The following is a 14609-nucleotide window of genomic DNA, read 5'->3' as shown; positions in this document are numbered from 1 at the left end:
TTAAACTGCTACTTACTTACTCCCTCCCATGTATTAGGCTTAGGTCAGGTACACCGGGGTAGGCGTAGTTAGAAGCACCAGTTGAGTACGATTAGTCAATATATATATGTATGTATATCTTTTATCCATTTTAAAGTATCATATGGCTAAGAAATCATATCAATGCTTTTACAGTATTAATTCATGATCCTGCTTTTACTGTATGCACTTTACTTAACTATAAGTATTGCAATTGTAGCGATTCATTTCTCTTGTATGAGAAAAGAGACTGATCAATAAATAACACCTTTTATTGAAAACGCCCGTCTCTCCTTTTCTCTGCAATCTGGTGAAACTAAGTATGCACGTATTGACTGAGTAAAATAGCTGTCTTTTGTTTTCACATGACTCTAGAGATACACTCTTGATCAGGGAGAGCAAAGTTGTCATGTTCTATGGTTGTCAGAAACTAAATCCCTTCTTGTCTATCCAGGGAGGTTAAAATCCTCCTCTCCTATTCGAGAAAGTTTCTAGTGAACTCTGAGCTAGCTGGCACTCAAAACTTAAGTCTAATATCGTCAGTAGAAGACCTAGTTAACCTCTGTCCTACGTCTATACTATTGAAGATATTATTCCAATGCGCAGAGCCTTTTGGGAATATAGGAACTACACTACAAAACCAACTCTCCTCTTCCTTTCAGAAAAAGTTTAAAGACCTGGCTCTTCCCTAGGGATTAGTAAAATGGGCCCTCTAAAGCTTGCAAATAGGCTTTTTGTTTTGCCAGTACCATCTTGGTAAGTCGCAGCGCCAGGATACCCGTAGGGTGACAGTTTTGCGCTATATAAGTTTACAATACAATACAATGTGGCCCATGGTTCAGAAGGTGGGTACAGATCTTATATGCACCGCCCAGTGCCAGGGTCCCGGTGGGGCACAGTAGGTCGAGCTAATGGCTTCTCTGCCAGGCCTGTCCACTTTCTCCACTGCTGTTTGCACTAGCTATAGAACCCCTGGCAATGTGGGTGCATAGAGATTTGGGTCCTTGGGACATCAGGGTCGGCGAGACCTTCCACATCATATTATTGTGCACCGACCACGCTGTATTCAATGTCTTCTCACCACTGGAGGCTATTCCGAGGCTACTACTGGTCTTGGATGAGTTTGGTGGTTGCTCAGGGTTACGTCAAAACAAAACAAAATCATTGTTATTTCCCCTGGTTCGTTTGGTGAGCTGTCCTGCAGATACACTCCCTAGAGTTGGCTTACGTTGGCCACACGCTAATCTGTTGCTCGGTCCCCTGCTGATGGGTGACTTTTCCACTAGCTCATCATTGCTGAAATCACTACTATTTTAAATAGACATTTTGCAATTTAATCCTGTTTTAATCGTGCTCAACTGTGCTGCTTTTAAAACTGTGCTGATAACTGCTACCTTGAATTTGAAATTGACTTTGCTGTGGGAGGGCGGGATTCGAACCCTACTTAGTGAGTTCAAACACTGACACGAGCGCCGCCATCTTGATGTGTGAGTGCTCCAGCTGTTTAGCTCTGGCAAATAAAAGTTGTGCAACTAAATATTGGTAAGGCATCGAGCTACTACAACCATGTTGCAATTAACCCTGAAAGAACCATTTCAAGTGTACACACAGTAAATGGGTGGTTTCTTATAACAACGGTGGGACTAACCTGGGGAGGGAAGATAATGTAGACAGGAGTTACAGAACGGGCTCCCTGATTAGCCAAGATGGACATTTCAAAGCACTTTTACTCAACACAAATTCTTTAAGAAAGCATGAACGGTATGTTTTTGAGTTGTTGCGAGAGTCCACCTGAACATAATGTTTCTGACAGAAATATGGCTTACCGAGGTCTCTAACCCCATCATTGCTACTGCCATTCCCTCAGGATATCAGATCCTGAGGAAGGATTGTGCAGGGGGCAAGGGTGGTGGAGTTGCAATTATATTTAAAACAGACATCTCCTGCAACATAGTCGCTATAGGAGAACTGGAAGGGGTGGAATGCTTAGGCTTTCATTGTGTATTATCAGCACATCAACCCCTGGCCTGAGTCTTATTATATAGGCCCCCTGGGCCAGCTGGGAATATCCTCAAATCCGTCAATGAGTCAATCTCACCCCTAGTCCCCAAGTACAAGCACTTCCTAGTACTGGGTGACTTCAATATTCATATGGTCAAACCGGCAGAGCAGGAGACCATCTCACTGATTGAGTCCCTTGCCATTTTCAATCTGTCCCCTTATGTTTGTCACACCACCCATGATAAGGGTCACACCCTCAATCAGATTTTTTCTAATGTAGAGTTCCAAATAGATGTGCCTTTACCTTTAGTAAGGTCAGATCATTACCTGATAGGTTATAAGGTGTATAGGTTGGTAAGATGCCCTCAATCTTACGTGAAGCAGTGAGCAATTACCTCAAGACCATTCCATCTAATCATTCCAGCATCCCTGAGCGAAGCACTAGTCCTTCACCCACTTTCATTCGGTGGCAATCCGGAGAGGGATGCTCTCTGTTTGGAGAACTGGTTGCAGCAACTTTCCCAGGCGCTTGCTCCCAGTTCCACCCGCTCTTCGAAGTCAGATAGAGTTTTGGCCCCATGTTTCAATAAAGCTCTTAGACCGAGCAAAAGCAATTGCAAACGTCTGGAAAGAGGATGGCGTAAAAATTGTAACTTAGAGGACAAAGAAATCTGTAAACAAGCCTTAAAAGTCCATCACAATAAAATGTATGAGGCAAAAAAAAAAATTCTCTTCCAAAATTGAGTCATCTGGTAATAAAAGCAAGGACATTTTCAAAATTGTGAAAGACTTTTCTTCACTGAATGCCGCTGCCAGGCCTTTTACTCCTACTATGGAATGTACAAGCCAACTTGCCTCATACTTCCATGACAAAATCAAAACTATTCAAGACTCTTTGCGGAGACCCTCCCGGTTGAGGGATGGAGCACCGAATCGCTAACACCTGGAGCTCCCGTGGAGGGCCCATGTCTAATGCAGTTTCCCCCTCTTCTAATAGAGACTTCCCTGGAGATTATGAAAGGCCTTAAATCAGGCTCCCCCACGGACCCTTGCCCTGACAAAGTGCTGGCCTCAGTGGCCGAGGTAACCACTAAGAAGGGGGCCCCTGAAGACGAATGATAGGCTGGTTGAACAGGGGAGAACAACCAAATTAGTACTAAAGAGATCAACCTGCCTATATATAGAATACACTGTGCCCACTAGGGTCACTAAATAATCAACAATGCTGGGCTAACATATAAATATTTCTCACAATAAAAATCCAAAAAATACGTTTTTACAAAATTTCTAAATATTTTATTTTTGATATTAGCATTCATATGATTTATCAAAATTAGCAAAAACAAAGATAAAGACATATATATACTATATATAGAATACACACCAGACATATAGATATAAATCAGGTCCCACACTTACGCACTCATAACCAGCACTCATTAAAAATTCCAGAAATATATATACACAGACATAACTTCCAATCAAAAACTTTATAACAACAACCAGATCAATGAGATTACAAGACAAGTGGGGTTCCAATACAGCCAACTGATGTTAATATGAAAGGCTCTCGTGCATTGTCTTGGTTGGTGGTTGTAGCTAGATCCGGACACACAAGGTTATTCAGCGCCAACACGTGTTTTGGTGTCTGACCCAATGCGGGTTACACCTTCATCAGGGCGACACAGATACATTATGTGGGACACAAACGAAGAGACCTTACTTGTGGATGGTCCAACCAGATAAATAGAAAAGGCCACAAAATGTTGAGACCAGCTCAACAAAGGGTATCAATAAATAATGCAAAAAGTGGGCATAAATGGGCTCCTTAGGCTCCAAAGAATTTCGAAAAGCAACAAGAGCAAGTGGGCACTAGGGTCCAGGGTCCATGGGTCAATGTGCACATCAGCACTTAGTCAGGTAAATCCATTTAAATCAATGATGGAGACAAACAGCGCATGGCAACGGTTCTCCAGGTGGCGGGTGGGGCAGTCGGCTCCCTGATTCCTTTAGCTAATTCCGTTAGATATTCTTTGGAGCCTAAGGAGCCCGTTTATGCACCCTTTTTGCGTTATTTATTGATACCCTTTGTTGAGCTGGTCTCTACATTTTGCAGCTTTTTCTATTTATCTGGTTGGACAATCTATTTTTGGTGCTTGTTAGAGAACAACTAATGGGTAAAGAAAACTATATTTTTTATGTAGCCTAGATGGCCTCTACATACTACATCTACATACACTACTTTTCATATACCTTATAGACATCGCTCCTTAACATATGGTGAGTGTAGAAGGGATCATCTTGGTCCTGAAGAAGAAGCCAGGGGAGAGCTTCGAAACATGTAGACAGACATAGGAGGGACAGATCCTTACAGGCAATATACCTCCCACCTTATTTCCCCTCTTTTAAAAATTCCAGTTCAAAGGAATATTAAACTTTTTTAGTCCAAAGAGCCAGGTATTTTTTAATTCACTCTCTCATTCACTCCTGACCCTTCCACTCACGCTCCTACATGACACATAGTTTTGTCTTTTTAAAAATAGTGCTCCCGCATAGTCGTAGGTCGCAGCACGACCCGTACCGTAGCGGGCTGGAAGACCCCTGTGATGAAGCATGACACCAAGGGCCCTTTTGGTGTGTGAGGGGTATTTTAACAAAACTGTGTATTTTTCCCACCACTGTAGGAAACACACTTAGTCAGGAAAGACACAAATCTAGAACTATCTGAGGGTGGAGCTCTATGTTTGGTACCTATTGACTTGAGGAGGACGTATCCACCTCCACTGCTCCTATGAGTAGAACTTCTTCACTCCCCCTTTTGTTTTTTTGGCATGAAAATTCAGAGCCAAGAGTAGAACCAGGAGTTCTTTTTCTTTGTGCAGCAGATGTTCTGACAAAGGTATGAATAATTCTTCTCTTGAGAATAGAATGAATCATTTTGTGACTGATGCCATGGAGGCAGAGAGGGAAAAGAAGAAAAATAAACTTCATCACCACAAAAGAGTGATTCTTTTTTCTAATCACACTTCTCTTCTCCCGATAAAGCTGGTCCATCTTCGAAAAGGAAATATATCAGTAGAAGAAGTGAAGCACATTCTTGATCACCTGTGGGAGAATTTGAGATTTCCACAAGCTGACAAAAGAGAACAAGATGTTTTGGTCCATTTTCTCAGAGTGAAAGACCATTTTCTACAGCTCTTCCATAACAAAATACGTTCGCCGAGCCTCCCAATGAAAGGGCAATTGAAGGCCAGGAAGGTATGCTTGTTAAATACAGGATTTCCTATTAATGGATAGGGAACTTTCAATTTCTGCATCTAAAAAAGAGAAGTAGCACAAAATGTTCTGTCTGAAGCGATGGACACTCCTCAAAGCGTGATGACTCTAATGAGGAACAAAGGACTTAGAGTAATGGAATTACCAGTAAATTACTTGAGCATTCCACTTCCTCAGTCCATAAGCAATCTACCTGCCACCACACAACAATGGTATCCCCTAATATCCATGCTCAGCCGATCAACTGGATGTTTTATAATCTCAATTTTGTTTGTGCTGGATCCTACCTTTGTCTGGAACACACTAACTGCATCTTAGAAAAGCCTTATGTTTTTCAAACTGTAACACACTTTGAGAAACTCAAGCTTTCAACCAGAATTGAAACAAAAATCTGTCTTTCATATTCCTACCTGCAATGCTACCATATTTTAAGATCCTCCGCTTGCAGGACGGCAGCCTCACCTATAGGTCACCCTTTGATAGCGTAAGCGCTGTATACATAACATGCCATATGACATCATTATTGAAAATATACACATTTTAATTAGAAAATGTATTGATAGCTGCATTAAGACACAGACTTGATGAAGTATGCCATGATATCTTATGTTATGTTCAGTTAACTGTGTGGCATCATGACTGTAACTAACACTCTTATTTCAGCCACCATCTGAGTTTGGAGATGTCCAGTTTTCTTTGAGCTACAATGATTACCTTGGACGCCTCACTGTGGTTGTACTGCGAGCAAAGGGGCTGCAGCTCCAGGAGGAAAGAAATGCTGTCAGTGAGTGTAAACGTACTCTTCTGAGATAAAACTGTGATCCTTGTCTGAACGAAAAGATGCTAATTTGTGCCATATTATCTTTGTGTATCGGGTATGAGGGAGAAGGGGTGCTGAGCTTCCTACCTTACCGCCCATATCCTCTGAGTGCTTTGTACCCTTGACCCTCGGAAGTTGACTACCAAATATTGGACTTGAGAGGAGTGAAGGTCCCATCTGTTGATGTGGCTAAACATCATCAACAAACTACTGTAGAAAGGTGACAAATGAGACCAGTAATGAAATGTGGGCAGGCATAACCATGCAAAACTAATTGTGGTTGGGCCTGGACCCCTATGACTTCTAAGTCCTTTTTACTCATCAAGGTCCTTGTGCTATGGGTCCAATTGAGGCTTAGTCTGTGGCCCACAATTCACAAACAGATTTCAGCAGTTACCAATGAATCCAGTGTGCTCTATTAAAACATTTATGCAGGATTTCAAGAGGCATGAAGAAAATAGTTATGAGTTTTATACTCCAATCTAAAAGACTAGACAATGCACCCTACATGAACACACTGAAAAACAAACCCTGTACTATGAAGGGTTACATTAGGGTCATGCAATAACTCCGAATGACGTACCTTCCTCTGATTTCATTGAATATTCTAATTAGTTCTTCCCACTTATTTTTTTAGGTATTGTGACCAACTTTAACAATGCTGGTTACTTCATCACAGGCCCAAGTTTTAGTATGACGAGATCTAAAGACCCTTTGCACCATGTAAGTCTGAGAAGTGTGTCAAAGCAAAAGTGTAGGGGTGGCATTGGCCATTATACCAGTTGCCTTTCTATGGGACTGTATCCACCAGTCCTTAAACTGGGCCTGATTGCTGCAGATTTGCATAAATGCACCATTAGAAAGCTCTACAGATGACTTTAAAGGCTAGGAGCAGGAGGTGGACAGCCCTGACTGTATGGCTATATCCAGGACTTGTAAACAACGGCATTGTTGGCCACTTATGTTTAAAAATTCAGCTCTTGGGCACTGTCATTTTATAAGCGTAGACCTCTTTGTGATACTCCTCTTTGTGTCTGTTTGGTTCTCTTTATGTTTTGGCCCCCTTCCCTAGCTGCTTATCTGAGGTACTGAACCAATGAAGGCTGCAACTCAGATGAGGAACCAGCGTGGTGTTGCGGATGGTGGTGCTGCAGTAAAGAAGGAATTGACAACTACATCAAGGAAGTGCCTTATTCTTGCTTTAGTGATCCCACTCCGGCTGCGAGTGAAACAGCAACATTAGACACCATACAGGCGGGACTACAATTGAGTGGGTTATCCAAGACTTTTCATAAAATTTGTGTAGCATGGTTTCATAGGCTTTTCTGGGAGAAGCCAATGTTTATAGGCATGCATCCTTTCAGATGAGCATGGGCCATGCCTGCCTACATTATCTTTGATGTCCATGGCCACATCTTCTTTATCCCAAAGTGTATACAGTCCTGTACTCCCTATGTTCAGCTGCAATTTTACAGGAGTGGCTGAATTTCAACTCAGAGAAGTATTTGTTCCAGTGGCTTTTTTCCTAATGTGTATGAGGGGGCACAGGCTGGAAAAAAAGTTGTCATGGTTTTGGCATGTGTATGGTGGAATTGCTTCCTAGCACTTTCAGGAGTCCAGTAACTTTTCATTGTTGTGTGTCTATTTAGATACCGTATGTAGGTTTCCCGATTTATGCCCTTATATAGGCCCAATTCACATTGCCCTTATTTAGGCATAGAAATCCAACCCTTATTTAGGCATTACCCATGCTAACCAAATACAGGCATGGTCCCCTACATCAGACCATACACGTCACAACGAGTTCTTGGAAAACCAGACTCTTAAGCCTTTAGGACTTCCACTGCTTAGATTATTGATTTCCCCAAGAACTCATTTATTATGCATGAACATGTATTCCTTAGGGGTTAATTCATGACGTTCCTCTGCTCAACTTTTATATCAATACTGGCGTTCCTAAACAACTTCAAGGTATAAATATACCTTCACTTGCCATGGTAAAGCACGGTTCGGCTGCATACTCTGCTACGCGGCTCACCACGGCAAGTTCAGAAGGAATTCGAGTCCCCACCTGACGCACTGACCAGGCGCTGTCATCCTCTTCACAGAGAATCCAGCTCTAGTGTTTCTGACTCCTCTTGTTGGGTGTTAGAGATAAAGACCCGGAAAGAGAGTCCAACCTCTCTCATTCTAAGGTATGGAGCAGACTAGAACCTTGAGGGACTCTTGGCAAAACTAAACTATAGCTATGATTTCTACAAATGGGCAGTGAGGTCTCTACTGTGCAAGTTCTTATGGATTAGGTATCTCTATTTTCTATTCTTTATGGTTTGCATCAAGGGAATCTAAATAGCCACTACCCCCAGCTGTCAATTCGCAACTGCTAGCAGTTGCCTAAAGTACAAATTAAGGGCCCTATTAGGATGGCGGACGGACCTGCGTCCGTCCGCCACCCCAGAGGTGGAGGGACCGCCCGCAGGGGCAGCGGCGGTCCCTCCGTGCAAATTAGGATGTGACCGCCACCCTGGTGGTCACATCCTGTATTTTTAACATTGCGGCGGGTGCTGCTTGAAGCCGCACCCGCCGCAAGGTTTAAAAAATGCATGTTTACCTTTGCATGCACGAAGCGGCAGGCACCGAGTGGTGCCTGCCGCTTCGTGCACGCAAAGGCAGGGGGGTACCATAGGTACCCCTCATGTGCAACCACCACCCCCCCCTTTACCGCTGGGGGCCCGCAACGGGCCCCCAAACAAAAGTCAGTTTGCCTTTCCACGCATAGAACTGCAGACATCCTAATATGCCTGGCGGTGTCTGATAGACACCGCCAGACATGTTAGAGCTTTTCCGCCGCGGTCGGAAGGCTACCGTGGCGGAAAAGCGGCAGACGGTCTTCCTGACCCCCCAGCCATCCTAATCTGGCGGGGGGTCTTTGAAGGCTCCGCAGCAGTTTTTTCGCATCCTCCGGGCCGGTGGACACTTCCGCCGGCCCGGAGGATGCGGAAAACCGCAATCCTAATCGGCCCCTTAGTTAAGATTCCCTGAGCAGATTGTGTATCGCTATATTATACAATAAAGTTTCCGATCATGAATTCAAAAAAAGAAGTTGAATAGCATTCAATATGAGTCCGTGGTTTTTTATTTTCGTATTTCTGCGACTTTCCACAAAGACTTGTTAAACATATTCTCCACTTCCGAATAATGCAATCAATACAGCCAACACGCGTGTTTCGTCTATGGAAAATTGTCCAAAAGACTTTATCAGGGCTATAGTAATTAATTTCTTACAACCTTCTCACTAGTATTCACCGTTGTCAAAAAAACGAATCCAAATTAAATCAGATCTCCAATAATTCTCGCAATCCAAAACTCAATTTATGGCACAGTGGCGTCACAATCGCTCTGGTTCATATGCGCCGGGAGCCTCAATTCTGGGAGACAGGGACTGACAGCCTGGAAAAATAATATAGGATGTGGATGTTCGGCCACTGTGCCATAAATTGAGTAGGCAGCAAGTGTGTTGGGCTACTGGGCTATTGGCAGTGTTTGATAATAGGTATATAGGGGGGAGGGTGCACACTGCATCTCATCCCAGCACAGTTCACTGCATTGCATTCAGGTAAAAGTAGTACGCTTACTTCAAAGTTACTGCAGTGTTGTTATCTCTAGATTTGTATTTCTGGGTATAACCCTTCATCAGTGGTGAGCAGAAGTGGTAGCGAGCAGAGAAAAGTCTTCTGGGGTTGCTGAAATGGGTTTTCTGGTTCATCAAGGGTATGCACCTAAGTCAAGCAGAACCCACCACTCTAGTTCCAGCAAGGGAGTTACACACCCAAGATAGCCACAGCTCATCCCCTTAGTAGCTTGGCATGAGCAGTCAGGCTTATCCCAGAGGCAATGTGTAAAGCGTTTGTGTAACATACTAACACCAGTGACACAATAAATTCACCACAAAAGAGACACCAGACAGGATTATATAAAAATGCTGTATATATTGGGGTGAATGTATGACATTGTTCTACATTCTGTCCATCAACTGTGTTTTTTGCAATTTTCACCCCGAGTGGGCTGGGTATGCTCAGATGTGAGTCCCAGGCTCTCCACACCACTGGAGTCAAGCTATCCAGGCTGAATGAAGGCTGATAGCCAGAAACCGGTCCTTGGATGCTTGATTCCGGTCTGGGAAAGATATGGCTTGGTAGTTCGGACTGGACTGTTCCCATGAGGCACAGGGTCAGAGCTGATTTTCATATAGCCAGTGTCTAACCCAGTGTGGTGTGGAGTGCAAAAAAACGATGGATTTAGGCCCAGGTCTTTGTACTGGGGCGAATGTATGACATTGTTCTACATTCTGTCCATCAACTGGGTTTTTTGCAATTTTCACCCCGAGTGGGCTGGGTATGCTCAGACGTGAGTCCCAGGCTCTCCACACTACTGGAGTCAAGCTATCCAGGCTGAATGAAGGCTGATAGCCAGAAACCGGTCCTTGGATGCTTGATTCCGGTCTGGGAAAGATATCGCTTGGTAGTTTGGACTGGACTGTTCCCATGAGGCACATGGTCAGAGCTGATTTGCATGTAGTCAGTGTCTAACCCAGGGTGGTGTGGAGTGCAAAAAAACCGATGGATTTAGGCCCAGATCTTTGTACTAGGGTGAATGTATGACATTGTTCTACATTCTGTCCATCAACTGTGTTTTTTGCAATTTTCACCCCGAGTGAGCTGGGTATGCTCAGACGTGAGTCCCAGGCTCTCCACACCACTGGAGTCAAGCTATCCAGGCTGAATGAAGGCTGATAGCCAGAAACCGGTCCTTGGATGCTTGATTCCGGTCTGGGAAAGATATGGCTTGGTAGTTCGGACTGGACTGTTCCCATGAGGCACAGGGTCAGAGCTGATTTGCATATAGCCAGTGTCTAACCCAGGGTGGTGTGGAGTGCAGAAAAACGATGGATTTAGGCCCAGATCTTTGTACTGGGGTGAATGTATGACATTGTTCTACATTCTGTCCATCAACTGTGTTTTTTGCAATTTTCACCCTGAGTGGGCTGGGTATGCTCAGATGTGAGTCCCAGGCTCTCCACACCACTGGAGTCAAGCTATCCAGGCTGAATGAAGGCTGATAGCCAGAAACCGGTCCTTGGATGCTTGATTCCGGTCTGCGAAAGATATGGCTTGGTAGTTTGGACTGGACTGTTCCCATGAGGCACAGGGTCAGAGCTGATTTGCATGTAGCCAGTGTCTAACCCAGGGTGGTGTGGAGTGCAAAAAAACGATGGATTTAGGCCCAGATCTTTGTACTGGGGTGAATGTATGACATTGTTCTACATTCTGTCCATCAACTGTGTTTTTTGCAATTTTCACCCCGAGTGAGCTGGGTATGCTCAGACGTGAGTCCCAGGCTCTCCACACCACTGGAGTCAAGCTATCCAGGCTGAATGAAGGCTGATAGCCAGAAACCGGTCCTTGGATGCTTGATTCCGGTCTGGGAAAGATATGGCTTGGTAGTTCGGACTGGACTGTTCCCATGAGGCACAGGGTCAGAGCTGATTTGCATATAGCCAGTGTCTAACCCAGGGTGGTGTGGAGTGCAAAAAAACAATGGATTTAGGCCCAGATCTTTGTACTGGGGTGAATGTATGACATTGTTCTACATTCGTCCATCAACTGTGTTTTTGCAATTTTCACCCCGAGTGGGCTGGGTACGCTCAGACGTGAGTCCCAGGCTCTCCACACCACTGAAGGCAAGCTATCCAGGCTGAATGAAGGTTGATAGCCAGAAACCGGTCCTTGGATGCTTGATTCCGGTCTGGGAAAGATATGGCTTGGTAGTTCAGACTGGACTGTTCCCATGAGGCACAGGGTCAGAGCTGATTTGCATATAGCCAGTATCTAACCCAGGGTGGTGTGGAGTGCAAAAAAACGATGGATTTAGGCCCAGATCTTTGTACTGGGATGAATGTATGACATTGTTCTACATTCTGTCCATCAACTGTGTTTTTTGCAATTTTCACCCCGAGTGGGCTGGGTATGCTCAGACGTGAGTCCCAGGCTCTCCACACCACTGGAGTCAAGCTATCCAGGCTGAATGAAGGCTGATAGCCAGAAACCGGTCCTTGGATGCTTGATTCCGGTCTGGGAAAGATATGGCTTGGTAGTTCGGACTGGACTGTTCCCATGAGGCACAGGGTCAGAGCTGATTTGCATATAGCCAGTGTGTAACCCAGGGTGGTGTGGAGTGCAAAAAACGATGGATTTAGGCCCAGATCTTTGTACTGGGGTGAATGTATGACATTGTTCTACATTCTGTCCATCAACTGTGTTTTTTGCAATATATTGTGCACATAACATATACCCAAACAACATGACCCAATAATCACTTTGCCAACTAGGCAATTGTCAAAACATCACAATTAGTGCAATATGATAAAAGCTTATATGTTGCACACGTCATGATAACACCATTACCTTACATAGTAAGCCGATCCTGAACCAGTACTCATTATCCTGACAAAGCAGGCGTCCAAGTTACATACATCTTATAATATCAGGGTATACAAATGCAGTAGCTAGGTTAGGGCTAACACACAAAATCACCCAATATCACCAGTAATTCAGGGATTGCTAACTAATACCTTAAGCATAATGTGTAGTGCACCTGCACTCCTATTAAACGGTAGAGAGTCAGAAAATATCCCCACGCTGGCACAGAAGTACCTGTGTTTCTCCTATTGCAAGTACAGTGATTTTTGTAATGCCCCTGTGATAGAAGCCACATGCAGCAATTTCCAAGTGCAGGAGAAAACCTTGTGATCTCAACAAAGCACTTCTACCACACTAGTTACAGTAAGTTTCAGTCCTCTCCTCTGGAATTCGGCAAGTTCCTAACAGGGGGGCTTTGTGGAGGTCTTCCCATGTGCTGCCGAAGATCAAGAAATACCCCCAGGTATATGAAGACGTGGGGGGTGGTAACTACTACCACCTTCTGTGGGGCAACCTCGCTAGGTCCCAGTGTGTGTCAACCTATGGCAGCTGCTCACCAGCAGCTGCACAGTACCTTTCATGGTGCTCTCTCTGGGGCCCTTGGGACGCCTGCGGACCGGACAGGCATCTGGAAGGTCTCAGGATGCTGCGGGGAGGTTGAGTGCAGCACCCCCGACACTCCGCTCTTGAGAATGCGGATGTCGGATAAGGATGCTCTCCTTAAATACTGTGGAAATTTGCGGCCTCCCTGCCTGAGGGTCCGTGTTGAGAGAATTCCTTTTTGTGGCTGTGAAGCATCTGGCAGGCCTCAAAGATGTTCAGTGCATCTTAAAGCAGGACAACAGGACGGACTGAGAAAGCCAGAGGCTCCTATGCTGGTGCAGAGAAGCAGTACAGCGCTACACACACACTGGAGTGAGGGACGCAGCAGTTTCTCCTCCATGTCTCTTGGCTGCACTCTTGAGAAATGGTGCTCGTGTTGAGATCCCTTTAGACCTGCTGGCAGGCTGCATGTGACGGCAGAAGGCCAGGGTCACAAAGGTGCGGATGTACCCAAAGCACCATACTCATAGGGGGAATTCAGCAAGCCAGGCTCGCAACAGTGCGAGAATTGCCCATATTTACCACTCTCAGGCACCAGCTGTTAATTAGAAGGGCCCCCAAAGCAGAGCCCTGGTGCTTGATGACCAGTGTGGGAGAGTTAGATCCAGGTAACTCATAAGGTCTTTCATGTTCCTGTAACCTCTGGAAAGGACAGGGCATCAAGACCTTGGAAAAACTCTGGGGATGTAGTAGTCCCTGCAGCTGGGCAGAGGTCAGCGGGTAGCAGGGTGGCTCACACATGCAGAGCAGCAGTTCCTGGAAATAGTCAGCACAGTAAAATGGCAATCATTTAACACAGCAACTTTACTCCAGCTCAGAATCCTTCAGGTCAAGTAGTGTACTCTAAATGTGGGGTCAGAGCCCCTGTACTTATACTAAAAATGTATTTGATGTGGAGGAAACTTCAAAACAACTTCTGAAGTGCACACCACCCCTTTTCAATCCCAGCCCTGGCTCCAAATACACTACAGGGGGGTGGAGACAGCACTGTGAGAGGACAGGCACAGCCCTATTCAGGCATCAGTGACAACTCCTCACACCACTTTAGCTCAGGAAGACCCATCAGCCTGGTGATGGGTCTTCAGGATATGGGGGAGCACACTTCATCTCCCTTTTTGTGAATGTCTAGAATGAATGCACAGACAGCCCTTGTCAGTGTAAACCAGACGTTGATTGGAGTCAGGCTGCAAAGCACAAAGAGTCATAAGCACATAGAAATGTCCACTTTCTGAAAGTGGCATTTCTAAAATAGTAATGAAAAATCCACGTACGCCAATAAGCCGGATTTATCCCTACTATTCCAAACATACCAAACATGGCAACGCTACTTCTTTCAGATCAGGAGTTACCACTGAAAAACATATCAGGAAATTCATAACGCAAACCTATGAGAGGAACAGGTCTCAGAGCAG

General features: G+C 44.8%; 1 protein-coding gene across 2 annotated transcripts in view; it reads left to right on the top strand.

Moving 5' to 3' along the window:
* The window catches only part of LOC144754950 (synaptotagmin-15-like), a 724047-nt gene that overhangs the window by 626936 nt on the left and 82502 nt on the right, over nucleotides 1-14609 (top strand). For both annotated transcript variants that reach the window (XM_078643310.1, XM_078643309.1), the window contains exon 6: nucleotides 5959-6079. In XM_078643310.1, coding sequence (XP_078499436.1) covers nucleotides 5959-6079 — 121 coding nt within the window. The remainder of the gene's footprint in view (nucleotides 1-5958; nucleotides 6080-14609) is intronic.

Source organism: Lissotriton helveticus, chromosome 5_1, assembly GCF_964261635.1.
Source record: "Lissotriton helveticus chromosome 5_1, aLisHel1.1, whole genome shotgun sequence".
Taxonomy (NCBI): Eukaryota; Metazoa; Chordata; class Amphibia; order Caudata; family Salamandridae; genus Lissotriton; species Lissotriton helveticus.
The sequence above is the reverse complement of the archived record's forward strand: the minus strand, read 5'-3'. Positions and strand labels throughout refer to the sequence as shown.